The sequence below is a fragment of the Ceratotherium simum genome, chromosome 33, assembly GCF_057802395.1.
Source record: "Ceratotherium simum simum isolate JZ-2026a chromosome 33, ASM5780239v1, whole genome shotgun sequence".
Lineage (NCBI taxonomy): Eukaryota > Metazoa > Chordata > Mammalia > Perissodactyla > Rhinocerotidae > Ceratotherium > Ceratotherium simum.
In genome coordinates this window covers 2,934,886-2,961,488 of record NC_141932.1, presented here as the reverse complement: position 1 = coordinate 2,961,488, position 26,603 = coordinate 2,934,886, and the positions used below count along the sequence as shown (strand labels likewise).

At 43.7% G+C, this 26,603-nt stretch overlaps 1 protein-coding gene across 1 annotated transcript; it reads left to right on the top strand.

Annotated features, from left to right (window-relative positions):
- LOC101403176 (uncharacterized) lies at nucleotides 1-26,381 on the top strand. The gene is made up of 4 exons (XM_087421032.1): nucleotides 1-370; nucleotides 2,982-3,108; nucleotides 14,106-14,201; nucleotides 18,880-26,381. The coding sequence occupies exons 1-4, from the start codon at nucleotides 341-343 to the stop codon at nucleotides 20,694-20,696; spliced, it is 2,070 nt and encodes a 689-aa protein (XP_087277158.1). The 5' UTR covers nucleotides 1-340; the 3' UTR covers nucleotides 20,697-26,381.
- Nucleotides 26,382-26,603: the final 222 nt, after the last annotated feature.

Genomic DNA, 26,603 nt, shown 5'->3' with positions numbered 1-26,603 from the left:
TGTGGGGCCTTGAGCGATGGGCCGTGCGCGTTTCCCAGGCCCGAGTAGGGGAGGGCGGTCAGGAGGGTAGGGCCCACCTCCGCGTCTTTGTACGAGCCGAACACCCGCCCCGTGTCCTCCATAACGGGGGTGTCCCGTCAGGTCCCGCCCGGGCCCCAGCCTCTGTGTCCGCAGCCCTCACGCGACGCCCTGGGCCTCGTGCGCCTTTCACGCCGGGGAAACTGAGGCTCGGAGGGCGACAGTCACCCGAGGCCACCTCACTCTGGGCAAGGGAGGGGCGGCGGCCGGCTGAATCCTGTCGCCGCCTCTCCGGGCCCCGCTCTCTCCACAGGGTCCCGTGATGGCGGCGGCGTGGAGGGACCCGGCGCGGGTGAGTGGACGATGTTTTCGGCGTTGCTGCTTCTCTGCTAGTTCGCGGAGGGCTCCAGGGCGGGGTGGAGGCCGCCTAAGCCACTCGATTTCTCTCTGTCCTTGTCGTTTATTTACAGCAAGTGGCGCCGGCTTGTCACTTATCCGGAGTCCTACAGCAGCGTCGGGTCTCTGACAGGTGTTCAGTCAGTGCGGGAAGGATGATTGAAGTTTCCTTCCAGGGGCTCCCATTACGCTTTTAAGTCCAGCGCGCCGCCGTGGCCTGCGGGTCCCTTCCCCATCCTCCCGGCCCCCCTCCTCTGACCTTCCCTTCTTCCCTGCCTCACGGTTCTTCCGACACACCCCCCTGGCCATGCTCGGTTCTCTCTCATACCCCTCTGCCTTTGCGCTGGCTTTTGCCTGCGACACTGCCCCTGTGTCTTTGCAGGGCCTCCCTCTCACATCCTGCTGGCCTCTGCTCAGACGTCGCCTATGTGGAGAGGACTCTCCTAGCAGTTCAGGCTAAAAGGACCCCCTCCCGGCTTGTCATGCTCTGGCATTCTTGTGTAGGGAACCTGGCAAAATTAAATAAGTGTGCCTGGTGGGATTTGTCCGGGATGTTGTGGGAGCAAAGAGAAAACAACAAAAGAACCATAATAGCTGGCCTTCATTGAGTCCTTACTGTGGGCTGACAGGCAGGCAGGCATAATATATCACTTCATTTAATCCTCAACTCCTCAGAGTTAAGTTCTGTTATTATCACTGTTTTGCAAAAGTACAACTCGAGGCTTAGAGAGGTTCAGTTACCTGCCCAAGTTCACTGCAGCTCTTTTTTTTTTAAGTACTTAATTTAATTTTATTTTATTATTTTTTATTTTTTGTGAGGAAGATGAACCCTGAGCTAACATCCATACCAATCCTCCTCTTTTTGCTGAGGAAGACTGGCCCTGAGCTAACATCCATGCACATCTTCCTCCACTTTATGTGGGCCGCCGCCACAGCATGGCTTGACAAGTGGTGCGTTGGGTGTGCGCCCCGATCGGAACCCGGGCCACCAGCAGCGGAGCACGGGCACTTAACCGCTATGCCATGGGGCGGCCCCCACTGCAGCTCTTAAGTAGCAGAAACTAACAACCAGTAGTTCACCACCACAGCCTGTATTTTTACCCTCTTCTGTCTGAACAGTGGATAGGGAGGCCTGCAGGTGACACCTAAAGTAAACTATGCAAGCCAAGTGGGCTTCCTTCCAGTCAGTGGTCTTGGGCACCAGTGGGCGACATGGCATTTTAGCAGGTGGAAGTGTGTGGAAAAAAAAAAGATGTATTGGCTGTTTAAGGAGTTCCCTGAGGACCTGTGGGGTTGCCATAGTCCTTCCCCCACCCCACTCCACCCCCCCATCTGCTGAGACATGTCCTGGGAGTGCCAGACTGTGTGGTCATTTGCTGAATGTTCCATCCTGCTCAGCCAGAACAGACATCATGGGCAGTCGGAGGCCGTTATTCTCATGGCCCCGCCTGCATTGTCCTTGGCTACTCTTGTTTTCTGGTCCTGAAGTATTCTGTCCTCACGGATATATGCTGTCAGGACTCAGGTAGGAAAAGAAGTGATGGCTCATTGTGGGTTCTCCCTGGGAGTCTCCAAGGCGCAGACGGCAACAGGAGCTGCTCCAGGCCCTGCCACTTCCCAAGCAGGTGCCACCAACTCAGGTGACTGTCCTGTGAGGTGGGTGATAATGAACCCACTCCTCTGCCAATATCCACAGAAATATTTTCAGTGGTGGCTGAAATGAATGTAACTGTGCAATTTATTTGAAATGCTTCACATCTTCATTAACTATGGTTTTACTTTTAATGGAGGAGTGTCAGGGTTATGCAGTTAGGCTCTAGACGAGAGGGGCCTGAGTTCAAATCCTGTCTCTGCTCATAACACGTGTAAACTTTGGGTGAACTGGTAGAGCTCCCTGGACTTCACGTCCCTGAGTGGCATGAAGATAATGATGGTGTTGACCTAGGGCTGTGACCAGTCACCCCAGTGTTTCTTTTACAAGTATTGTTTCTTTAGTTCTCATAACTGTTATTGCTGAGTGAGAATTATTGTATTGATCCAGAAATTGAGGTTCAGAGAAATGAAGTCCCCAAGTTCACACAGCAGGCAAGTGTTGATTTTAAGATTTTGGATTCAAACGTCAGCAGTATGACTAAAGCGCTAGGGACTTTCATTCACTTCTAACACGACACGTGAAGCCTTCAGCACCAGGCAGGCACACAATGAGGACCAATGAGGACCAATAAGTCCCGGGTAATGTTGCTGTAATTATTATTGGTATTGTTTTCATTATCATTATTACTCTTTCCCATTTCTCTGACATCTTAGAGTCCTCACCATTCTGTGCCTCAGTCCACACAGGATGGTCCTGACCCTGTGCCGTTCTCCACTGGCTCCCACATGGGAGGCCTCTGTCCCCTCTACTGCTGTAATCAGTGCAAAGCAGTGTCCGCCTCCTGGAGCCCAGTGCAGAGCTCAGCCCTCGGGAGGTGTTTGGCCTCATTGCACCTTCACCATTGAGAGAGACGGTCTGTGATCCCGTTCAGCAGCCCCAAGACCAACACTGCTGCCTCTGTTTGACTTTCCAGGTGTCTGTGACCTTTGAGGATGTGGCCGTGACTTTTACCCAGGAGGAGTGGGGGCAGTTGGAGCCCATCCAGAGGACCCTGTACCAGGAGGTGACGCTGGAGACCTGCAGGCTCCTGGTCTCTCTGGGTGAGGCCTCCCCAACTGTGCCATGTGGAGGACCTGTCACCTCCTTCATTCCACCCTCTGGCTCCAGGCTTGGCTGGTCAAGAAGGCCTCTGTAGCCCACCTACCCTCCTCCCCACAACTTCACTTGTTTTCTAGACTCACCTCTTTCTGCCTGGTCTCCTTGTATCTCAGAGAGGGTTGGGCAGAAATATAGTTTGCCTTTGGTCACAGCCAAAGGAGAGGGATGTGGGGAGGAAATGAGGGTGTCTCTCAGAAGCCAAAAGCAAGAATTCCAGTGGGGCTCCTCAAGGGACTGGTGTAGGAACTTAGAGAAGCGTGATTGTACCCTGGCTTCTGGGTCTCTTGTCCTGGCCTCTCTCTCTGGGTCTGCCCATGTCACTGTCTTTTCACAGTGGCTTTTTCTGCCACACTTATTTTGCAGAAAGATGTGATCACCTAGTTCTTGCTTTCTGAGGCCCACACAGCCCTTGTCTCTACTTCTTTCTGTCTATGTATATTGTTTCTCTGTTCATGCTCCACTCATTTAAGTCTCCCAGCATGTCGTCCTTGGCAGGTAAGGAAAATGGGGCCATTGCAGTGGATCTCATAAAACTTAATCCATTCAATTTAAAAGACACGTCTTTGGGCCGGCCCCGTGGCTTGGCGGTTAAGTGCGTGCGCTCTGATGCTGGCAGCCCGGGTTCGGATCCCGGGCGCGCACTGACGCACTGCCTCTCTGGCCATGCTGAGGCCGTGTCCCACATACAGCAACTAGAAGAATGTGCAACTATGACATACAACTATCTACTGGGGCTTTGGGGGAAAAATAAATAAATAAAATTAAAAAAAAAAAAAAAGAAAAATCCTCATTTAAAAAAAAAAATAAAAGACACGTCTTCATTGTGAAAAGCTCTCTTCTGCGTTTTTTTGGTAGTAGAAGTTCTTTGTTTTGTAAAATGTTGGTTAGAATAGATGATATTTGATGTTTATGCAGATGTCTCTATTTGACCAAATCCATGTGTGGGATTCCCAATTTTTTACTTTTAGTGGTGCATGAAATGCTGAAGTCTGTTGTCATCAAGTCTGCCCCTCCCTCTGGCCCCTGTTTCCTGAGGATTGAATCATTCCGCTCACGTCTCCCTCTCACCACCACAGCCCACTTGGTCTGAGGCTGCCGGCTCCACACAGGAGTGTTGCTGTTCCTCCTTCGTTTAGCGCTTGGGAGACCAGGGTCTGGTGCCAGACCTCCGGTCTCCAATCCCCACTCTGCTGCTTGTGAGCTGTGTGTTCCTGAGCAAGTTACTGAACCCCTCTGTGCCTCAGTTATCTCATAGGTAAAATGAGGTAATATAGTAGCTATTTCCCAGGGCGCTTGTGCGGGTAAATGGCTCAGAACAATGCCTGGTGATGCCTTGCTATATGCAGGTTTAGCAATTTTGACTCCTGCTGCTGTCAGTACTGTTAATAATATCATCATCCTTCATGTTGGCATGGTCATCATCCTCACACTTGGACTTGGCATTTTCTGGAACAATGTTATGTAGCTTTGTAGTTAAATAGGCCAGATTCCAGAGATGACTAGACCCTGGTTTCCATCTTGGCTCAGCCGTTCATCATTTCCATGGTTTCAGCAAATCACTTTATCTGCCTGACTCCTGGTTTCTTCATCTATAAAATGGTGCTAATCACAGTATGTCCTTCATATGGATGATGTACGGAAATCCTGAAATAGAATTTTTCATGCAGGGCCCACAGGAAGCACAGTATAACGCTTTGCTTCAGGCCTAAAAAAGACTTAGAGCAATGAAGACACATACCTTGTTCCTGAATGAAAAGACTTGATATTTTAAATATGTCATTTCTTTTCTAAATTAGTGCATAAATTTAATTAAATTTTTTAAAAAACGTAATTCATGGGGCCAGCCTGGTGGCATAGTGGTTGGGTTCATGAGCTTTGCTTTGGCAGCTTGGGGTTGGTGGGTTTGGATCCCGGGCGCAGACATACACACCACTCATCAAGCCATGCTGTGGCGGCATCCCACATACAAAATAGAGGAAGATGGGCACAGATGTTAGCTCAGGGAAAATCTTCCTCAAGCAAAAGGAAGAAGATTGGCAACAGATGTTAGCTCAGGGCCAATCTTCCTCACACACACACAAAACAAAACATAATGCATTTAAGTAGCTTGTCTCAGTCCCTGGGATATAAATGTTAGTTCTTGGGTTTTTTGTTTTTTAGTGAGGAAGATTCTCCCTGAGCTGACATCTGTGGCAATCTTCCTCTATTTTGTATGTGGGATGCCCCCGCAGCATGGCCAGCAAGTGGTGTATGTCTGCGCCCGGGATCTAAACCTATAAACCTGGGCCGCTGAAGCAGAGCGCGCTGAACTTAACCATTATGCCACGGGGCTGGCCCTGGGGTTTTCCTTTTTAAGACTATTTTTTTAGAGCAGTTTTAGGTTCACAACAAAATTGAGAGGAAGGTACAGAGATTTCCCATATAGCCCCTACCCTTACATGTGCATAGACTCTCCCCATTATCAACATTTCCCCCCAGAGTGGTACATTTGTTACAGTTAATAAACCTACACTGACACATCATCATCACCCAAAGTCCGTAGTTTACATTAGAGTTTGCTCTTGGTGTTGTATATTCTGTGGGTTTGGACAGATGTATAATGACATGTACCCATCATTATAGTGTCATACAGAATATTTTAGCTGCCCTAAAAATCCTCTTTGCTCTGCCTATTCTTCCCATCCCCTACCAACCCCTGGCTACCGCTGATCTTTTTACTGTTTCCATTTGTGTTTTCCGGCATGTCATATAGTAGGAATCATATAGTATGTAGCCTTTTCAGATTGACTTCTTTCACTTAGTAATATGCATTGAAGGTTCCTCCATGTCATTTCATGGCTTGATAACTCATTTCTTTTTACTGCTGAATAATATTCCATTGTTTGGATGTATCATAGTTTATCCAGTTTATCTGAAGAACATCTTGTTTGGTTCCAAGTTTTGGCAATTATGAATAAAGCTGCTATAAACATCCATGTGCAGATTTTTATGTGGACATAAGTTTTTGGCATGTTTGGGTAAATACTAATGAGTGTGATGGCTGGATCTTGTGGTGAAGGTATGTTTAGTTTTGTAAGAACCCAACAAACTGTCTTCCAAAATGGCTGTATCATTTTGCATTCCCACCAGCAATGAATGAGAGTTCCTGCTGCTCCTCATCCTCACCAGTGTTGTCAGTGCTCCAGGTTTTGGCCATTCTAATAGGTGTGTGGTAGTATCGTGTTTTTTTTGTGTGTGTGTGTGAGGAAGATCAGCCCCGAGCTAACATCCATGCCAATCCTCCTCTTTTTGCTGAGGAAGACTGGCTCTGAGCTAACATCTATTGCCAATCCTCCTCTTCTTTTGCCCCCAAAGCCCCAGTAGATAGTTGTATGTCATAGATGTACATCCTTCTAGTTGCTGTATGTGGGATGCGGCCTCATCATGGCCGGAGAAGCAGTGTGTCGGTATGCGCCCAGGATCCGAACCCAGGCCACCAGTAGCGGAGTGCATGCACTTAACCACTAAGCCACAGGGCCAGCCCTATCTTGTTGTTTTAATTGCTTTTGCCTGATGACGTATTCTGTGGAGCATCTTTTCCTATGCTTATTTGCCATCTGTATATTGTCTTTGATGAGGTGTCTGTTAAGGTCTTTGGCTCATTTTTTAATCAAGTTCTTTTTGCTTTCTTATTGTCTGGTTTTAAGAGTTCTTCGTATATTTTGGATAACTGTCCTTTATCAGATGTGTGTTTTGCAAATATTTTCTCCCAGTGTGTGGCTTCTCATTCTCTTGGTACTGTCTTTGGCAGAGCAGAAGTTTTTAACTATTTCTTTCATGGATCATGCCTTTGGTGTTTTACCTAAAAAGTCATCGCCATACCCATGGTCATCTAGCTTCTCTCCTATAATATCTTCTAGGAGTTTTATGGTTTTATGTTTTATATTTAGGTCTATGATCCGTTTTGAGTTAATTTTTGTGAAGGGTATAAGATCTGCATCTAGATTCTTTTTTCACATGTGGATGTCCAGTTGTTCCAGCACCATTTCTTGAAAAGACTATCTTTGCTCCATTGTATAGCCTTTGTGTATTTGTCAAAGATGAGTTGACTAAATTTATGTTGGTCTATTTCTGGGCTCTCAGTTCTGTTCTATTGATCTATCTTTCACCAATATCACACTGTCTCGATGACTGTAGCTTTATCCTAAGTGTTAAGGTTGGGTAGTGTCAGTCCTCCCACTTTCTTCCTCTTCAGTATTGTGTTGGCTCTTCTGGGTCTTTGGCCTCTCCATATAAACTTGAGCATCAGTTTGTTGATATCTGCAAAATGACTTGCTGGGATTTTGACTGGGATTGCATTGAATCTGTAGATCAAATGGAGAAGAACTGACAGCTTGACAATATTGAGTCTTCCTATCCATGAACATGAAATAGCTCTCCATTTATTTTGTTCTTTGATTTTGTTTATCAGAGTTTTGTAGTTTTTTCCTTTTTTTTTTTTTTTTGTGAGGAAGATCAGCTCTGAGCTAACATCCATGCTAATCCTCCTCTTTTTGCTGAGAAAGACCGGCTCTGAGCTAACATCTATTGCCAGTACTCCTCCTTTTTTTTATTTCCCCAAAGCCCCAGTAGATAGTTGTGTGTCATAGTTGCACATCCTTCTAGTTGCTGTATGTGGGACACTGCTTCAGCATGGCCGGAGAAGCGGCGCGTCGGTGCACGCCCAGGATCCGAACCCGAGCCGCCAGTAGCAGAGCGTGCGCACTTAACCGCTAAGCCACGGGGCCGGCCCTGTAGTTTTTTCATATAGATCTTGTACATGTTTTGTTAGATTTATGCCTAAGTGTTTCATTTTGGGGGAGTGCTAATGTAAATGCTAATGCATTTTTAATTTTAAATTCTATTTGTTCATTGCTGGTATATAGGAAAGAAATAGACTTTTGTACATTAACCTTGTATCCTGCAACCTTGCAATAATCCTGTATCCATACTCTAATTGCTTATTAGTTCCAGAAGTCTTTTGTTGACTTGGATTTTTTACATATTGGATTTTGGATTTTTGTCATCTGCTGATAAAGACAGTTTAATTTCTTCCTTTGCAATCTGTATACCTTTTATTTCATTTTCTTTTTTTATTGTATTAGCTAGTACTTCCAGTATGATGTTGAAAAACAATGGTGAGAGAGGTCATCCTTGCCTTATTCCTGATCTTAGTGTGAAAGCTTGAAGTTTCTCACCTTTAAAGAGGATGTTAGCTGTAGGGTTTTTTGTAGACGTTCTTTATCACGTTGAGGAAGTTCTTCTCTTTTCCTAGTTTGCTGAGAGTTCTTTTTTTTTAATGAATGGATGTTGGATGTTATCAAATGCTTTTCTGCATCTATTGATATGATTGATTTTTCTTCTTTAGCCTATTAATGTGACGTTAATTGATTTTCGAACGTTGAACCACGTTTGTATAGCTGGGATAAATGCCACTTGGTTGTGGTGTATACTATTTTTATACATTGTTGGTTTGATTTGCTAATATTTTGTGGAGGATTTTTTTTATCTGTGTTCATGAGAGCTATTGTGTGTAGTTTTCTTGTAATGTTTTTGGCTGGTTTTGGTATTAGGATAATGCTGACCTCACAGATTGAGGTAGGAAATATCTCCTCTGCTTCTATCTCTGGAAGAGATTTTAGGGAATTGGTATAATTTCTTCCTTCAGTGTTTGGTAGAATTCACTAGTGAACCCATTTGGGCCTAGTGCTTTCTGTTTTAGAAGGTTATTAATTATTGATTCAATTTTCTTAATAAATATAGGCCTATTCAGATTGTTTCTTTTTGTATGACTTTTAGCAGATTGTATCTTTGAAGTCCACTTCATCTTGGTTATCAAATTTGTGAGCATAGAGTAGTTAATCGTATTCCCTTAATATCCTTTTAATGTCCATGGGATCTATAGTGGTGTCCCCTCTTTCATGTCTGATATTAGTGGTTTGTGTTCTTTCTTTTTTTTTTAGTTAGCCTGGCTAGAAGCTTATCAATTTTAGATCTTTTCGGAGAACCAGATTTTGGTTTTGTTGTTTTTCTCTGTTGATTTCCTTTTTTTCAATTTCATTGATTTCTGCTCTAATTCTTATTTCTTCGTACTGTTTACTTTTGATTTAATTTGCTCTTCTTTTTCTAATTTCCTAAGGTGGAAGTTTATATAATTGACTTTAGATCTTTCTTCCTTTTAAAAATATGCATTCCATGCTATAAATTTCTCTATAAGTACTGCTTTCACTGCATCCCACAAATTTTGATAAGTTGTATTTTCATTTTCATTTAGTTCAGAATCCTTTTTTATTTTTTACTCTCTTGAGACTGCTTCCTAGACCCCTGTGTTATTTAGAAGTCTATTATTTAATCTCCACGTATTTGGGGATTTTCCAGTTATCTTTCAGTTATTGATTTCTAGTTTATTATTTTGTAGTCTGAGAGGAGACATTATATGATTTCTATTCTTTTTAAAATTTATTAAGGTGTATTTTATGGCCCAGAATATGGTAAATGTTCCAGGTGCACTAGAGAATGTGTATTCTGTTGTTGGATGAAGTAGTCTGTAAATGTCAGTTATATCCAGTTAATTGATGGTGTGATTGAGTTCAATTATGTCATTACTGATTTTCTGCCTGTTGTATCTGTCCATTTCTGATAGAGGGGTAGTGCCGTCTTCAACTGTGATAGTGGATTCATTTATTTCTCCTTGTCGTTCTATCAGTTTTTGCCTCATCTAGTTTGATGCTGTGTTGTTAGGCACAGGCACATTAAAGATTTTTATGTCTTCTTGGCACATTGTCCCCTTTGTCATGCTGTAATGCCATTTTTTATCCCTGATAATTTTGCTTGCTTTGAAGTCTGGTCTGTCTGAAATTAATATAGCTACTCCTGCTCTCTTTTGACTAGTATTAGCATGGGATATTTTTCTCCAGCCATTTACTTTTAATCTGTATGTGTCTTTATATTTCCAGTAAGTTTCTTATAGACAACATGTAATTGAGTCTTGTTTTTTGATCCACTCTGACAATCTCTGTCTTGTAATTGGAGCATTTAGACCATTGATATTCCAAGTGATTATTGATATAGTTGGATTAATATCTACATATTTATTACTGTTTTATATTTGTTGTCCTTCTTTGTTCCTGTTTTTGTCTTCTATTCTTTTTCTGCCGTTTGTGGTTTCAGTTGAGTATTTCATATTTCTTTCTTAGTGTATGGATTATAGGTTTTTTTTCTTACTTTCTTTAGTTGTTGCTCTAGAGTTTGCAATATACATTTACAACTAATCTAAGTCCACTTTCAAATAACACTATATACCACTACACAGGTAGTGTGAGACGTTATAACAAAATAATCCTCATTCCTCCCTGCTGTTCTTTGTATCATTGCTGTCATTCATTTCACTTGTATATAAGCATACTTAAGCATATACACACACACACACAAGATACACATAAGCATACGTAGTCAAATAACATTGTTGCTATTATTTTGAACATACTGTTATCTGCTAGATCAGTTAAAACAAGTAAAAGTTATTTTATCTTCTCTTATTTCTTCTTCAATATTCCTCCTTTCTTTATGTAGACCCAAGTTTCTGATATACATCATTTTATTTCTCTCTAAAGAACTTCTTTTAACATTTCTTGTAAGGCAGGTCTGCTGCCAACAGATTCCTTCAATTTTTGTTTCTCTGAGAAATTCTTTATTTCTCCTTCACTTTTGAAGGATAATTTCACAGGGTATAGAATTTAAGGTTGCTGGGATTTTTCTCTGAACAATTTAAGTATTTCTTTCCACTCTCTTCTTGCTTGTATGATTTCTGAGGAGAAATCAGATATAATTCTTGTCTTTGTTCCTCTGTAGGTAAGGTGTTTTTTTCACTCTGGCTTCTTTTGGGATTTTTTTTCTTTATCTTGGCCTTTCTGTAGTTTTAAGATGATATACCTAGGTGTATTTTTGTTGTTGTTGTTTGGGGGTGTTTTTGGCGTTTATCCTGCTTGGTGTTCTCTCCACTTCCTGCATCTGTGGTTTGGTGTCTGACATTAATTTGGGGGAAATTCTCAGTCATCGTTGTTTCAAGTATTTTTTCTGTTTTGTTCTCTCTTGTTTCTCCTTCTGTTATTTTTATGACTTGTATATTATACCTTTTGTGGTTGTCCTGCAGTCCTTGGATATGCTGTTCTGTTTTTTTCAGTCTTTGTTCTCTTTGCTTTTCTTTTTTGGAGGGTTCTATTGATAACATCCTCAAGCTCAGAGATATCTTTCTTCAGCTGTGTGCAGTCTACAAATAAGCCCATCAAAGACATTCTTCAGTGTTTTTGATCTGTAGCATTTCTTTTTGGTTCTTAGTTAGGATTTCCATCTCTCTGCTCACATTGCCCCTCTGTTCTTGCATGCTGTGTGCTTCATCTATTAGCGCGCCAAGCATATTAATCATAGTTGTTTTAAATTCCCGGTCTGATAGTTGCAACATCCCTGCCATGTCTGGTTCTGAAGGTTGTTCCGTCTCTTCAAATTGTGTTTTTTGCCTTTTAGTATGGCTTGTAATTTTTTCTTGATAGCTGGACATGATGTACTGGGTGAAAGGAACTGCTGTAAATAGACCTTTAATAATGTCATGATGAGGTATGGGGAGATGGGGAAGCATTCTGTAGTCCTAGGATTAGGGCTCAGTCTTTCCCTGAGACTGTGTATTTCCCTGAGACTGTAAACCTCACAAGTTTCTCAGTATTTTTCTCCCTGACTTAGGTAGGACAGGATGGCTAGAGTTGACTGGAGTGGGTTATTTTCCTTCCCCAGGTCAGTTAGGCTCTGATAAAACCCCAGCAGTTTAGGCTCTGGTTAACCAGCTTCTCCTGAAGGCAGGCCTTGTTAAGAACAGAGTGCTCTGGTGTGTTTCAGAGTTGGTTCTGTTTTCTTCCCCTGCCAGAAGCCCAGGGGGATTTTTCTTTTGTATTTACTGTATGAACCTGGTCTAGCTCCTGGAGGTAAATCTCATAATATTGTGAGGTCCCCCCCATGACGGTGTCCCCCTGGAAGGTTTTTACTCTTAGAGTTGTTCGCACTGAGCCTCTAGCAATTCACTAATTACAGTTCAGGTTTCCTATCCTGGCACTGCAAAGTTGATTTTTCAGTCTGATCAGCTTTTTGTTTGTTGTTAGGATGGAGTGGTGACTTCCAAGCTCCTACATGCAGAACCGAACCTGGGAAGTCCCCTAAATATTAGTTTTTGGCTTACTATTAGGATTAAGAATTCCCTGGCAACATGGCCGATTAATGAAGCACCTGAACTCAGGAGCCACAGTTCAGCGAAGTCTTCTCAGGAAGTGATGTTTGACCTTAGAGCCAAAGAGTTAGAGTTAGCTAGACAGAGCAAGATGGGGAGAGAACAGCATCCCAGGTAGAAGGGCCAACATGTGGAAAGGTCCTGAGGTTGTAGGAGCATGACTCCTCACAGAGCTGAAGGGAGGTCTCATTTACCTCTCCACTGCCCCGTGACAGACATCAGTGAACGTTTGCTTAGTGATGACTGATGAGATTTCTGTGGGTCCTGGTACCTCTGCCACTGACTTCTCTACAGAGTCTTTACCCCTACATTTGTCGATATGTGTTTGGCTACCTGACAGACCAGCTCAAACAGTCTTCTCCCTGAAGGAAATTGATTATCTCACCTAATAAGGAGTTCAGAGGTGGTGCTGGCTCACAGGTTGGTGGGTACCAACCCGGTTATCTGTTTCTTCGCTTCCTCTCCTTGATCCTGATGCTCAGGCTGGTTCCCTCACAGAAGTCACAAGATGCTTCAGGACGACAGGAGCTGCAGGCGCCTCATTCAGCCCTTCCTGGAGTAAAACTTTCTCTTTACTCAGAGTGGCTGGCATAGGTCACCTGCCTACCTCAGACTACCAATGATCAGGGATGCCATTTGTGAGATGGTAGAGACCAGGGCTTTTTAACCGACCAGGTGGGCTACTATCACCTGGGGTGTGTTTAAAATCAACTGATGCCTGGGCCTCACCCCAAAGATTGTGTTTGAATTGGTCTGTGGTGGCTGCCAGGCACCCAGGTGTTGTGGAGGTGCAGGGAGGTGGAGGCCCCTGACTTGGATTCATTAGAAAGCGTCTTCAGGGGCTGGCCCAGTGGCGCAAGCGGTTGAGTGCGCGCGATCCACTGCAGTGGCCTGGGGTTCACCACTTCAGATCCCAGGCATGCACTGATGCACCACTTGGCAAGCCATGCTGTGGCGGCATCCCATATAAAGTGGAGGAAGATGGGCATGGATGTTAGCCCAGGGCCGGTCTTCCTCAGCAAAAAAAAAAAAAAAAAAAAAAGAGGAGGATTGACAGATGTTAGCACAGGGCTGATCTTCCTCACAAAAAAAAAAGAAAAAGAGGGGCTGGCCCGGTGGCGCAAGCGGTTAGGTGTGCGCGCTCTGCTGCGGCGGCCCGGGGTTTGCTGGTTCGGATCCCGGGCGCGCACCGACGCACTGCTTGGCAAGCCGTGCTGTGGCGGCGTCCCATATAAAGTGGAGGAAGATGGGCACAGATGTTAGCCCAGGGCCGTCTTCCTCAGCAAAAAAAAAAAAGAGGAGGATTGGCGGATGTTAGCACAGGGCTGATCTCCTCACAAAAAAAAAAAAAAAAAAAGAAAAAGAAAGCGTCTTCAGGAAACATGTTTGAGCAGTTTTGGGATTCCAAAGGATGGAGATCCAAGGGAGCTGGTGCTGTCTGTCTCCACAGCCAGCAGTGATGTCTTCAGTCTCTGGGGCCCAGTGAGGGGTTTTTGCAGTTGGTTTCCAGGTCCCAACATTTTGTTTGCATGGATAGGAGCAGCTCCATTCCCAGGTCTCCTCCAAATCCTGAAGTCCAAACTTAGAGCGAGAGGTTTCTTTCTTCTCACCAGAATCCCCATGTCGTCTTTCTTTCTGCGTGAACAGGCTGTCCTTTGCCCAAACCAGAACTGATCTACCCGTTGGAGCACAGCCCCGAGTTACGGACATTGAAGAGAGGCCTCTCCGCAAGCTCCTGCCCAGGTGGGTGCCAGCAGCTGGCCAGTGGGGGTCACAGCAGCTTACAGACAGCAGGGTGACCATGGCTCTGGAATTGGTGGGGACTTTCTTATTATGGCCTCTCTGAAGGCTTGGGATCCATGGAGCCATTTAAGCTGGGGTCCCTTTGCCTCCCCTTCCCCACCCCATCACACTCTTTCCTGTTCCTGGGGAGGTGTGGGGCATGTAGGTAGGTTCAGGCTCTCGGCTCCAGTTGCCTGGGCTCGGAAAAAAACTGTCTGTGACACACAGCAGCCTTGTGGCCCTGAGGAGTTTGCACAGTATGCCTTTGTGCATAAGATCAGCCAAGGTAAACCTAGCTGGTCTAACAGGCTGTTCCAAAATATCGTTGGGTCAGTGTATGAAAAGTATGTTTTTTTTTTTTTTTTTTTTGTGAGGAAGACCAGCCCTGAGCTAACATCCGATGCCAATCCTCCTCTTTTTTTTGCTGAAGAACGCGGGCCCTGGGCTAACATCTGTGCCCATCTTCCTCTACTTTACATGGGACGCTGCCACAGCATGGCTTAACAGGCAGTGCATCAGTGCGCGCCTGGGATCCGAAGCGGCAAACCCTGGGCCGCCGCAGTGGATTGCACGCACTTAACCGCTTGCGCCACTGGGCCGGCCCTGAAAAGTATGTTTCTCACACCAACGACTGTACATGTGGGTCAGCAGGGAGCTGTGACCATACAGTTATCCGGGGACCCAGGTACCTTCTGTCGTCAACATGAGACTTTATGGTTGTCCTGGCACCCTCCAGCTGGCAGAGGGGAAAGGAGAGAAGAGAAGATGTCACACTCACTCCCACACACATTATTTCCCCTCACATTCCACTGACAAGACATCTGGCCTCACTTGGGTGCCTGGGGCTGGGAAATGAGGCTGAGCTGTGTGTCCAAGGAGAGGAGCAAAGGGTTGGGTGAGTGTGGTCTGCTACTCACAGTCTGTTCCAGAAAATGCTAGTGATAATAGCCTCTGTGTCATTCTGTGTTGTTTGAGAATGTAATCGATTATGCGTGAATCTGCTTCGCACTGGGCCTGACCCATAGTGAGTGGCTCAGCAAAAGTAAGCTATTAGTATTATTCACATCATGCTATTAGTCCTAGTGAGTAGTGAGAGTATCTCACATTTCCTTCTGAACTTGAAGGAAACAAGGCCTTTCCAGCTACACTGTGCATCCCACCCTGTTCCACCTTCTCCATCCACCCCTCCTCTGAGCGTCAGTCAGAATCTCAGAAGCCCTCCCTTGTTCCCTCTCTTCCTGTCCCTCCTGATTGGTAAAACCTCAAGGTGACATTTGACCTTCTCTGCCCCACATCTGGGCTGCTGAGGGCACTGAGACCATCATGTGTGTTGATTGCTACCACTGCAGAGTCATGCTCTCTCCCCTCTATTGGTCCCTTGGGCTGCTCAACCAGCCCGTGATTGTCTTTGTCCATCTTCTCTGTAGCCCCTCAGAGTCTGTTCCAAACCTTCACTCTGGTCCTCAATCCCACATCTCCTGTGAATGTGGAAAAGGGACCTTTCGCTCAACATGCCTGAGAGGGAGGTAATGATCTTGCCCGCTCCTCCCACCTCTCCTGCAGGTTAGAAGGCTAGATGCAACCTCAGACAGCTCCTCCACACGTCCATCTCCACCAACCCCTGCATCCAGACAAATCCAGCTCCTGTCCATCCTACATGGAAGTGTCTTGACTCCATCACTTCCACCACCCACATGAGACCCATCCCCAGTCTCTGTCCAGGTTTTCATCTTTTACCTGGGTGATGCCAGCACACTCAGAGCTGGTCTCCCCACATCTCCTGTGTGCCTTTGGTCTGCTCTGTCTCCCACACCAGCTCCCTCAGCCACTCAAACCTGGTTCCAAACCTTCACCCCTCCCCCAGCCACTGATGTCTCCACATATTTTCACGGTGAAAACAGAGTCTACGTCCTTGTGTTGCTAATTCCTCAGCCCTTAACACATTCATCTCATTCTGTCATGTGTAGCTTAGCTTCTTACCTTCCCAGAGGAGACCCTGCCCTGGACCATGGCCAATTCCTACACCAGAATCTAGATCACACCTTTTTAGGGAACTTGCTTTTTCACTTCTTTTTTGCCTCTTCTGTAACTTGATCCATTCTCTACCCAACATAAATATGCACTTAGTTGCCTCACACTTGAGGAAAGTAAATAAAAAACGCTTACGTCTCTCTAATGACTTCACACTGGCATTGACTGTACTTTCCCTGTACAATCGATCTTCTTGGAGAAGTTGTCTCACTCTTGCAAGAGATATCTACACTTGCATTCCATCCCTTCCATTTACTATTATTTTCTTTTACTTTTAGAAGGAGGTGTAACTCATATGCTGTGTTGCAGAAAAATCTTAAGTGGTCAGCCTGATGAATTTTTGTATATGTATAAACCCATGTAACCACCACCTAGGTCAACATGTAGAATATTTCCAACACGTCATCAGGGTCTTCTGCTCTCGATAGCTCCTTCTGCTAGGTAAGCCCTATTTAGAATATCAGCATAGATTGGATTTGACTGTTGAACCCCACAGTATCCTGTCTGTCATATCTGTCTTCTTTTGACCATCATTATGTCTCTGAGGTTCTTCTCAAGTGGTTGCGTACGGTTGGTGTTTGTTCACTCTTGGTACAGTGTAACATCTCATTGTGTGAAAAACTGCACTCATTTATCTGTTCCCCTCTTGATGGGCATTCCTGTTGTTTTCAGCCTAATTCTGCTTGTTATGTTTTTTGGTGTGTGTAAGCACTGGTTCCTGGGAGGAATATATTCTGGTATGTGTACAGGTCAGGTCATGGAGTAGGAATGTGTTCAGCTTTAGTAGAAACTGCCAAACAGTGCTGCAGAGTGACTGCACCCTTTCACATTCCAGGCCTTCGAGGGGGTTCCTCTGTACTACAGCACTGAAATGTTCATTATTTATACATCGCTGCTTTGCTCCCCATTTTAAAATACAGCAGCGGCCGTAATAATGAGTCATGGCCCACAGTGTACTGAACGCTCCTGCAGTGTCCAGCACTGTGCCAAGCGCTGTACAGGCATTTTCTCATTTAACTCTCCTGACAGCCTGTGAGGCAGGAACTGAGAGTCTCAGTTTTTCAGATGAGGAAATTGAGACAGGATCGGCCAAGTCGTTTGTCCAGTGTCAGCTGATAGTTCAGGCACAGTTTGAGCAGAGGTGTTCTGGCTCCAGAGCTGACACTCCTGACCTCCGTGCCGTGTAAGCTCATGATGTGGCGCAGACTTTTCGGATGGTGTCGTGTTTGAGCGATTGGCCTTCTGGGTTCTCTGCCCCTGTTCTCACTGGGCCTTTGTTCTCTTCTTACTCTGGTCACCACTTTAATGTTGGCTCATCTGGCATCTCATGTTCTTCTTACTCTTAAATACTCTCCAAGGTTAATCCACACATTCTTAACACCTTCGTTTTACATGCTTCCTGGTTAGGTCCCAGATGAATATTATTTGACTAACCTATAACAAAAAATTAAAGCTAACGTGTGTTGGATTTTTTACTTGGTATCTGGCACCATCCTGAATGTGGTATATGCGATGTTTTACCTCATCCTCACAACATTCCTACTCTGGCTCTCTTTTTAGCTTTATTTTTTAGAAGAGAAGATGAAGGCTTATGGAATTTGAGTACGTTGCCAGGCGCCGCAAAGCTAATATTGAGTTCTTCTGGAGCGTGGGCCTAGGGTTTTTGTGGTCAGAGACCATGATCTTAACCATGATACTCATGTGACCTCCAACTTTTGTTTAGTGGACTCAGGTACAGATTTCAATTAATCATAAACCTTGGTTTGTGATACATTGTTATCACTGATTTTTGAATGACCTTGATTAATTGATATATTAATTACATTATTTATTTATTCATTCATTTCTTTTTGAAAATAATACACTAAACATCACCAAACTCAAGAATGAGAACATTACTTATACCCTGCTGTCTTAGTCAGTCTGGGCTGCTATAACAAGAATGCCACAGACTGGGCGGCTTAAAGAAACAGACATTTATTTCTCACAGTTCTAGAGGCTGGAAGTCCAAGATCAAGGTGCTGGCAGATCTGGTGTCTGGTGAGGGCCTGCTTCCCGCTGTGCAGATGGCAGTCTCATTCTGTTGTCACGTGGCAGAGGGAAGAAGCAAGCTCTCTTGGTGTCTTCTTGGAAGGACACTAATCCCCTCTTGGAGGCTCCACTCTCACCAGCCCCATCCTGATACACTGCAGTTCCCTGATGCTTGGGAGACTGTGCCTTTGTTTGTTCTATTTCCTAAGGCTGAGATGGCCTTCCCACTGTCTCTGTGCAGCAACTTCTACCTCTCCAGTGGGACTCAGCTCATAACCCTGTCTGGGAGCCTCCCTGACCTCTTCCTGTCTCCCATCTAGGTTGCATTAGGTGCGCCTTCACTGGCCTCTTTTAGCACCTTGAGATGTTCTTGCTTTGAGCAAACTCACCACATGCAGTGTCATCATTACTCTGTCTACCTGCCCCTTGTCTCCAGACACTCATGTCCCCCTTCCGTCCTCTCCCTCTGGATTTCTCCTCTAAAGCTTTCAGGGATTTGAGGACACAGCAGTTGTGATTTCATTTCGTCTGTGTTGCCATCACTACTAAGCCCTTTTCTATATTGTATTCCCTTCAGGTGACAGCACAGAACCTGAGACCACAGAGACTATTCCTTCTCACCTGGCCTTGTTTGAGGAAGTCTCACCCCAGGAATGCCTGACTCAGCAAGCCCCAGGGGACTCCCAGGTGGGGCAACGCAAGGATCAGGATGGGCCATCGGAAATTCAGGAAAGCCACTCCAGACCAGGGATAGACCCCCAGGGGGAGATCCTCCCTGGGAAAAGGACAGATGATGGTCTACACTCAAGGATTGTACAGGAGCGAGTCTCTCTAGGAGATATTCTCTACGAACGTGACTCACGTGGACCAGTGAAAGATCGTTTGATTCGTGAAAGGAAACATCCCTATAAGTGCGAGGAATGTGGGAAAGTGTTTAACAAGAACTGCTTCCTTGTTCGACATGAGCAGATTCATACTGGAGTGAAGCCCTATGAGTGCTCGGAGTGTGGGAAAACTTTTAGCAAGAGCACACACCTTCTCCAGCACCAAATGATCCACACTGGGGAGAGGCCCTATGAGTGCATGGAGTGTGGGAAGGCCTTCAACCGCAGGTCACACCTCACGAGGCACCAGCGGATTCACACTGGAGAGAAGCCTTATAAGTGCAGCGAATGTGGAAAGGCCTTCACTCATCGCTCCAATTTAGTGTTGCATAACAGAAGCCATACTGGTGAAAAACCCTTTGTGTGCAAAGAATGTGGGAAAGCCTTTCGAGATAAGACAGGTTTCCTTCGACACTACATCATCCACACAGGGGAGAAGCCCTTTGAGTGCATGGAGTGTGGGAAGGCCTTCAACCGGAGGTCACACCTCACGTGGCACCAGCAGATCCATAGTGGAGTGAGACCCTTTGAATGCAGTGAATGTGGGAAGGCCTTTTGCGACAGCACAGACCTCATTCAACACTACGTCATCCACACTGGAGAGAAGCCATATAAGTGCCTTGAATGTGGGAAGGCCTTCTACCGCAGGTCACACCTCAAGCAGCACCAGCGGAGTCACACTGGGGAGAAACCCTATGAGTGCACTGAATGTGGAAAGGCCTTCACCCACTGCTCCACTTTTATCTTGCATAAAAGGGTCCACACTGGGGAAAAACCCTATGAGTGCAAAGAATGTGGGAAAGCCTTTAGCAATCGGTCAGACCTCATTCGACACTTCAGCATCCACACTGAAGAGAAGCCCTATGAGTGCATGGAGTGTGGGAAGGCCTTCAACCGCAGGTCATACCTCACAAGACACCAGCGGATTCACAGTGGAGAGAAGCCCTATGAATGCATCGAGTGTGGCAAGGCCTTTTGCCAGAGGGCAAACCTCATTCGACACGCCATTATCCACACTGGAGAGAAGCCTTATGTGTGCACCGAATGTGGAAAGGCCTTCACCTACTGCTACACTTTTATCTTGCATAAAAGGGCCCACATTGGAGAAAAACCTTTTGAGTGCAAAGAATGTGGGAAAGGCTTTAGCACTAGGAAAGACCTCATTCGACACATCAGCATCCATGCTGGAGAGAAGCCCTTTGAGTGCATAGAGTGTGGGAAGGCTTTCAACCGCAGGTCAGGCCTCACAAGGCACCAGCGGATTCATAGTGGAGAGAAGCCTTATGAATGCATGGAATGCGGGAAGACCTTCTGCTGGAGCACAAGCCTCATTCGACACTCTGTCATCCACACTGGAGAGAAGCCCTATGAGTGCAGTGAGTGTGGAAAGGCCTTCAGTCGCAGCTCATCCCTCACGCAGCATCAGAGGGTTCATTCTGGGAGAAACCCTGTCAGTGTAACAGAAGTGGGAAGACCCTTCACAAGTGGGCAATCCTCAGTCAGCCTCTAAGAACTACTGGGGAAAGACTTTTTCAATGTAACCACTGAGGAAAATCTTTTGCCGGAGGAAACATCTTACTCAGAATTGGATCATGCATGCCAAAGAGTTTTCTTCCCTGAAAACCTTCTGTTGCAGGATATCGGTTGTCATCTAAAGAGTCATGTTAGAAATGCACCCAGCCTAGAACCTTAGTCTACATCTGAGAATTCATCCAGGAGAGTAATCCAATCTTTACTGTGCACTTAGTGAAACCTTCAGCCACATCTTTCTCCTTAGTTTACACTGCAGTGTTATCTCAGGGATATTTAAACAAAGAAGGAGGAGACATAGGAGAGAAAATAGAAAGAAATGCAAGCACAGCTTCTCTTAGGCTTCTGTGATAAGCCTATGGCAATTTGTCATCCCTTAGTTGATTCGGGGAGAGGGAAGTGTTGCTTCAGAGACAGGGCCTTGTCCCCTTCATTTGTCTTGTATAGATGTTCACGGCTGTCCATTGTCAGGATAGTCAGCCAGTTGAGGTCAGGTCTGGAAACATTTTTTGAAAGCCTTTGTTCTACAGCATTGTCTGTACCCTTGAGTAGCCTAAGTCCTCATGAGAAATATGAAGGCTTGAGTTATGAAGTAACATATTTAAGGAGAGAAAGATGTATGTATGAATGGGCCCATTTTACTGCACACTTAAGACTGATTTTTTCAAAAACCTGTTTCTTCGTATGTCTTTATTTTTCTTGTTTTTTTTTGTTTTTTTTTTCTTTTTGTGAGGAAGATCTGCCATGAGCTAACATCCATGCCAGTCCTCCTCTTTTTGCTGAGGAAGACTGGCCCTGGGCTAACATCCATGCCCATCTTCCTCCACTTCATATGGGACGCCGCCACAGCATGGTTTGACAAGTGGTGTGTCAGTGCGCGCCCGGTTTCCAAACCGGCAAACCCTGGGCCGCCACAGCGGAGCGCATGCACTTAACTGCTTGCGCCACCAAGCCAGCCCCTCTTCGTGTGTCTTTAACTACCCAACATTCATACTTGATCTACTTGTTTATTCTTTTTCTTTATTTTTCTGTGGGGTGAGGATGACAGTGTAGCTGTGCAGCCTTCCCAGATGAATCCTAACTCTCCCCTCACTATGGTTTCTGAGCTTCTGCAATCTTCCTTAAAGAGGCTTCTCCAACAGTTTTCTAGGGGTGGAATTAGAGCCAGCACAAAACACATAACTAAATTAAGCTGAAGGATAACGATAAACTCAGAAATACAAACACAGATCATTTTTAATCTTATAAAAGATTGTGTGGAGATTTACTGTCAAGTAGAGTGGCTAGAATGTTAACAGATAAAGTGGGCATATATGTGGGCAGATACGTGTGAGCTGCACAGTTGTCACCATGGGCTTAGTCCTGGTTTAATGACTAGTGAGTAGTACCTTTTATCAGGGTATTTTGGAATTCCTCCTTTGGCAGTTTTTTGAGCTACATGTGATAGTATTCCCTCACATTAAGAAATATACTCTACAGAACGATGTAAAACTAATCCTGTATTCACTTTGAACCCTCCTCAGGGCCTTTCAAATGACCACACTTGTAGTTCTGTATTGCCATTGTAGGCCAGGCCATTTTTGTTGTATTAATCCATAGCGTTATTGTATCAGCACCTCTTCATCCTTGTCATGTCATGCCTTCTCATGTCTGAGAAGTCTTCAGCAAGCTCTAGGTCTGGAATATTTTCTCCTAAATGTTTTATAGTTTTACCTTTTACATTTAAATCTCTAATGCACGTTGAGTTAAGTTTTGTATTGCCATGAGGGGTTTAGGTTGAGTTTCTTGCTTTTGTTTTTGCCTAAGGATCTTTAGTTGTTCCAGCACAGTTGTTGAAAAGACTGTCTCACCTCCATTGAATTGCGTTTACTTCTTAGTCAAAAATCAGTTGGGCATATTCATGTTGGTCTGTTTCTCTATATTATCCCCTTGATCTGTGTTTCTAAACCTCTGCCAATATCACACTATCTTGAATACTGTAGCTATCACTGTCTTAAAATTGGGTAAAATGATTCCTCCTTCTTTATCTTTTTTAAAAACTGATTTAGCTTTCCATATCAGTTTTTTCATTGGCTTTCCATATAAATTTTATCATGTGCTTGTCTATATTTACAAAACATCTTGCTGGGATTTTGATAGAAGTTACGTTAATCCATGGATCATTTTGGAGATTTGGCATCTTCATTATGTTCAGTCTTCCAGTCCATGAACGAAGTATGTCTCTCCACTTGTTTAGATCCTCTTTGATTTATTTCACTAGTGTTTTATAATTTTCAGCTTATAGATTCTGAACATATTTTGTTAGGTTTTTGTCTTAGGTACCTTTTTTTAGAGTCGTTTTATGTGGTATTGAGTTTTTAATTTCAGTTTGCACTTGGTCATTACTGTTATAAGAGAAGTATAATTAATTTTTGTATGTTGACCTTGTATCTTAGGACCTTGCTGAACTCACTTATTCTAGCAGTTTTTTTGTAGATTCCTCAGGATTTTTTTCATAATAACATTATCAGCAAATAGCAAACATCTTATTTCTTCTTCCTAATTTGTGTCCCTTTTATTTCCTTTTCCTGTCTTTATTGTACTAGCTAGAACTTCCAGTACAACGTTGAATAGAAATGTTAAGAGGACACACTTGCTGTGTTCTTAATGTTAGGGAGAAAGCATTCAGTGTTGACCATTAAATATGATAATAGCTGTGGGTTTTTATATAGATGTTTTTTATCTAGTTTGGAAAGTTTCCCTCCTAATTTGCTAAGAGCTTTCATTATGAATGGGTGTTGAATTTTTCAAATGTTTTTTCTCCTTCAATTGATGTGATTTCTGTACCTGTTGATATGATGAATTGCCTTGACTGGTTTTTGAATGTTGAACCAGCCTTGGATCCCTGCAATAAACCCGACCAGGTCATGAAATAGAATTCTTTATAAGTATGTGTTGTACTATTTCATTTGCCAGTATTTTTTTTTTTTAACATTTTTTGTGTGTGTGAGGAAGATCAACCCTGAGCTAACATCCATGCCAATCCTCCTCTTTTTGCTGAAGAAGACTGGCCCTGAGCTAACATCTATTGCCAATCCTCCCCCTTTTTTTTGTTTTGTTTTTTTTTCCCTTTTTCTCCCCAAAGCCCCAGCAGATAGTTGTATGTCATAGTTGCACACCCTCTAGTTGCTGTATGTGGGACGCGGCCACAGCATGGCTGGACAAGCGGTGCATCGGTGCGTGCCCGGGATCCGAACCCCAGGCCGCCAGTGGCGGAGCGCCTGCACTTAACCGCTAAGCCACAGGGCTGGCCCCATCGTTTGCCAATATTTTGTTGAGGAATTATTATGTCTAAAATCATGAGCGTATTGGTCTATAGTTTAATTTTTTTGTACTGATATTGGTGTCTGAGTAATACTGGCCTCCCAGAATAAACTAGGAAGTGTTCTTCCTCCTTTTTTTTTTTTTTTTCGTTTCCTGGATGAGATTTTGTAGGATTGGTGTTATTTCTTCTTTAAATGTTTGATAGAAATCTCCAGTGAAACCATTTGGGCCTGGAGATTTCTCTTTTGGATGCCTATTACATATTTATATAATTTAATCAATATAAGGCTATTCAGAGTATCTGTTTCATATTGGGTGGGGTGGGTTTTGATAGATTGCCCTTCTGGAGGAATGGTTCCATTTCATCTAGTTTTCTAATTGAATTTGTGGACTTGTTGGAAGTATTTCCTTGTTATTCTTGTCATGACAGGAGCATCTGGGGTTATATCTCCTGTTTTATGTCTGATATTAGAAATGTATGTCCAGGGCCGGCCCTGTGGCTTGGTGGTTAAGTGCGCGCGCTGCGATGCTGGTGGCCCGGGTTCGGATCCCGGGTGCGCATCGAGGCACCACTTCTCCGTTCATCCTGAGGCCGAATCCCGCATACAGCAACTAGAAGGATGTGCAGCTACGACATACAACTATCCACTGGGGCTTTGGGGGGAAAAATAAAATAAATAAAATCTTTAAAAAAAAAAAAAAAAAAGAAATGTATGTCCACTCTCTTTTTATCTGTGTTAATCTTCTCAGATGTTTATCAATTTATTGACTATTTCAAAGAACAGGCTTTTTATATTATTGATTTTCTCTATTTTTTTTTTTTTTTTACTAAGGAACATTTGTCCTGAGCTAACATCTGTGCCAATCTTTCTCTATTTTTTATGTGGATTGCTGCAACAGCATCGCCGCTGATGAGTGGTGTAGGTCTGCACCCAGGAACCGAGCCCAGGCCGCTAAAGCGGAGCGTGCTGAACTTAACCACCAGGCCACAGGGCTGGCCCCTGTTTTTGTGTTTTCAATTTCTTCTCTGATCTGTATTATTTCCTTTCTTCTACTTGCTTTGGTTTTATTTTGCTCTGTGTGGCATGGTAGCTTAGATTATTAATTTGAGACTTTTTTTTTTTCTATTTTAATGTAAGCATTCAGTTCTATAAATTTCCCTCTTAGCACTGTTTGAGCTCCATCCCACAAATTTTCGTATACTTTTAATACTCATTTTAATTATACTTTCATTCAGTTTACATATTTCTTGATTCAATTTGAGCCTTCCTCTGTGACCCATGGATTATTTGAAAGTGTGCTCTTTGGTTTCCAAGTGTTTGGAATATTTCCTGTTGTCCTTGTTATTTATTTCTAGTTTCACATGTGGTCTGAGTACATGCTCTGTGTGATTTCAAAACGTTTACATTTGTTGAGGTTTGTTTTATGAGCCAGAAACAAATGACTATAAACAGCATTCTTGTTGACTGTTCCATGGGTGCTTGAAAAGGATGTATATTCTGCTTTTGTTGGGTGGAGTGTTCTATAAATGTGAGATTCTGTTGGTTAATGGTGTTATTCAGATTTTCTCTATCACTGCTGATTTTGTGTCTAGTGTTGCTATCAATCACTGAAAGAGGAATGTTGAAATTTCCAACTATAATTGTGGAATTGTCTATTTCTCCTTTCAGTTCTATTACCTTTTGCTTTGTGTATTTGACAGTTTTCTTGTTTGTTGCATACACATTTATGATTGCTGTATTTTCTTGGTCATTATATATTTCTTTATCATTATGTAACTAACATCCCTCTTTGTCCCTGTTAATTTTCTTGGCTCTAAAGTATACTTTATCTGATATTAATATAGCCACTGCTGCATTTTTATTAATGTTTGCATGGTTTATCTTTGTCCATCTCTTTTATTTTCAACCTACCTATATTGTCATGTTTGAGGTAAATTTCTCTTTTATTTTCAACCTACCTATATTGTCATATTTGAGGTAAATTTTTCATGGATAGCATATAGAGGTGTCCTGCTTCCACCACCCCCCCTTTGACAATCTCTGTCTTTTAATTGGTATATTAGACCATTTATATTTAAAGTAGTTATTGACATATTGGGACTAAATATGCCATTTTTCTTTGATTTTTAAATTTTTTTCTCTGTTTCTTGTTCCTGTTTTTCTCATTTAGTTTGTGTGTGTGTGTGTGGTGGGGGGCAGGGGGGTTCTTTACCTTCTTTTAGGTACTTGGACATTTTTTAGAATTCAGTTTTGATTCATGTATGGTGTTTTTGGGGTATATATCTTTGTATGTTTTTTTGTTTTGTTTTTTGTTTTTCTTAGTCGTTACTCTAGGTATTAAAATGTGCATGTGTAACTTATCACAGTCTACTGTCATCAACATCTTAGCAATTTGAGTGAAGTGTAGAAACCTTACTTCTGTTAGGTCCCTTTACACTCACTATTCTTTTAATATGGTTGTCTTGGGAGTTTACTCTTCATATGTTAAGCCCCATATTGAATGATGTTATAGTTTTTGTTTCAACTGTCAAACATTTTTAAAAGCTTGTGAGAAGAAGGAGTGGTCTATTTACCTCTATTTC

Coding starts and splice junctions, on each gene's coding strand:
- LOC101403176 (XM_087421032.1), top strand. CDS start 341: ATGGCGGCGGCGTGGAGGGACCCGGCGCGG. Junction 371..2,981: donor CGTGGAGGGACCCGGCGCGG/GTGAGTGGACGA, acceptor TTGACTTTCCAG/GTGTCTGTGACCTTTGAGGA. Junction 3,109..14,105: donor CAGGCTCCTGGTCTCTCTGG/GTGAGGCCTCCC, acceptor CTGCGTGAACAG/GCTGTCCTTTGCCCAAACCA.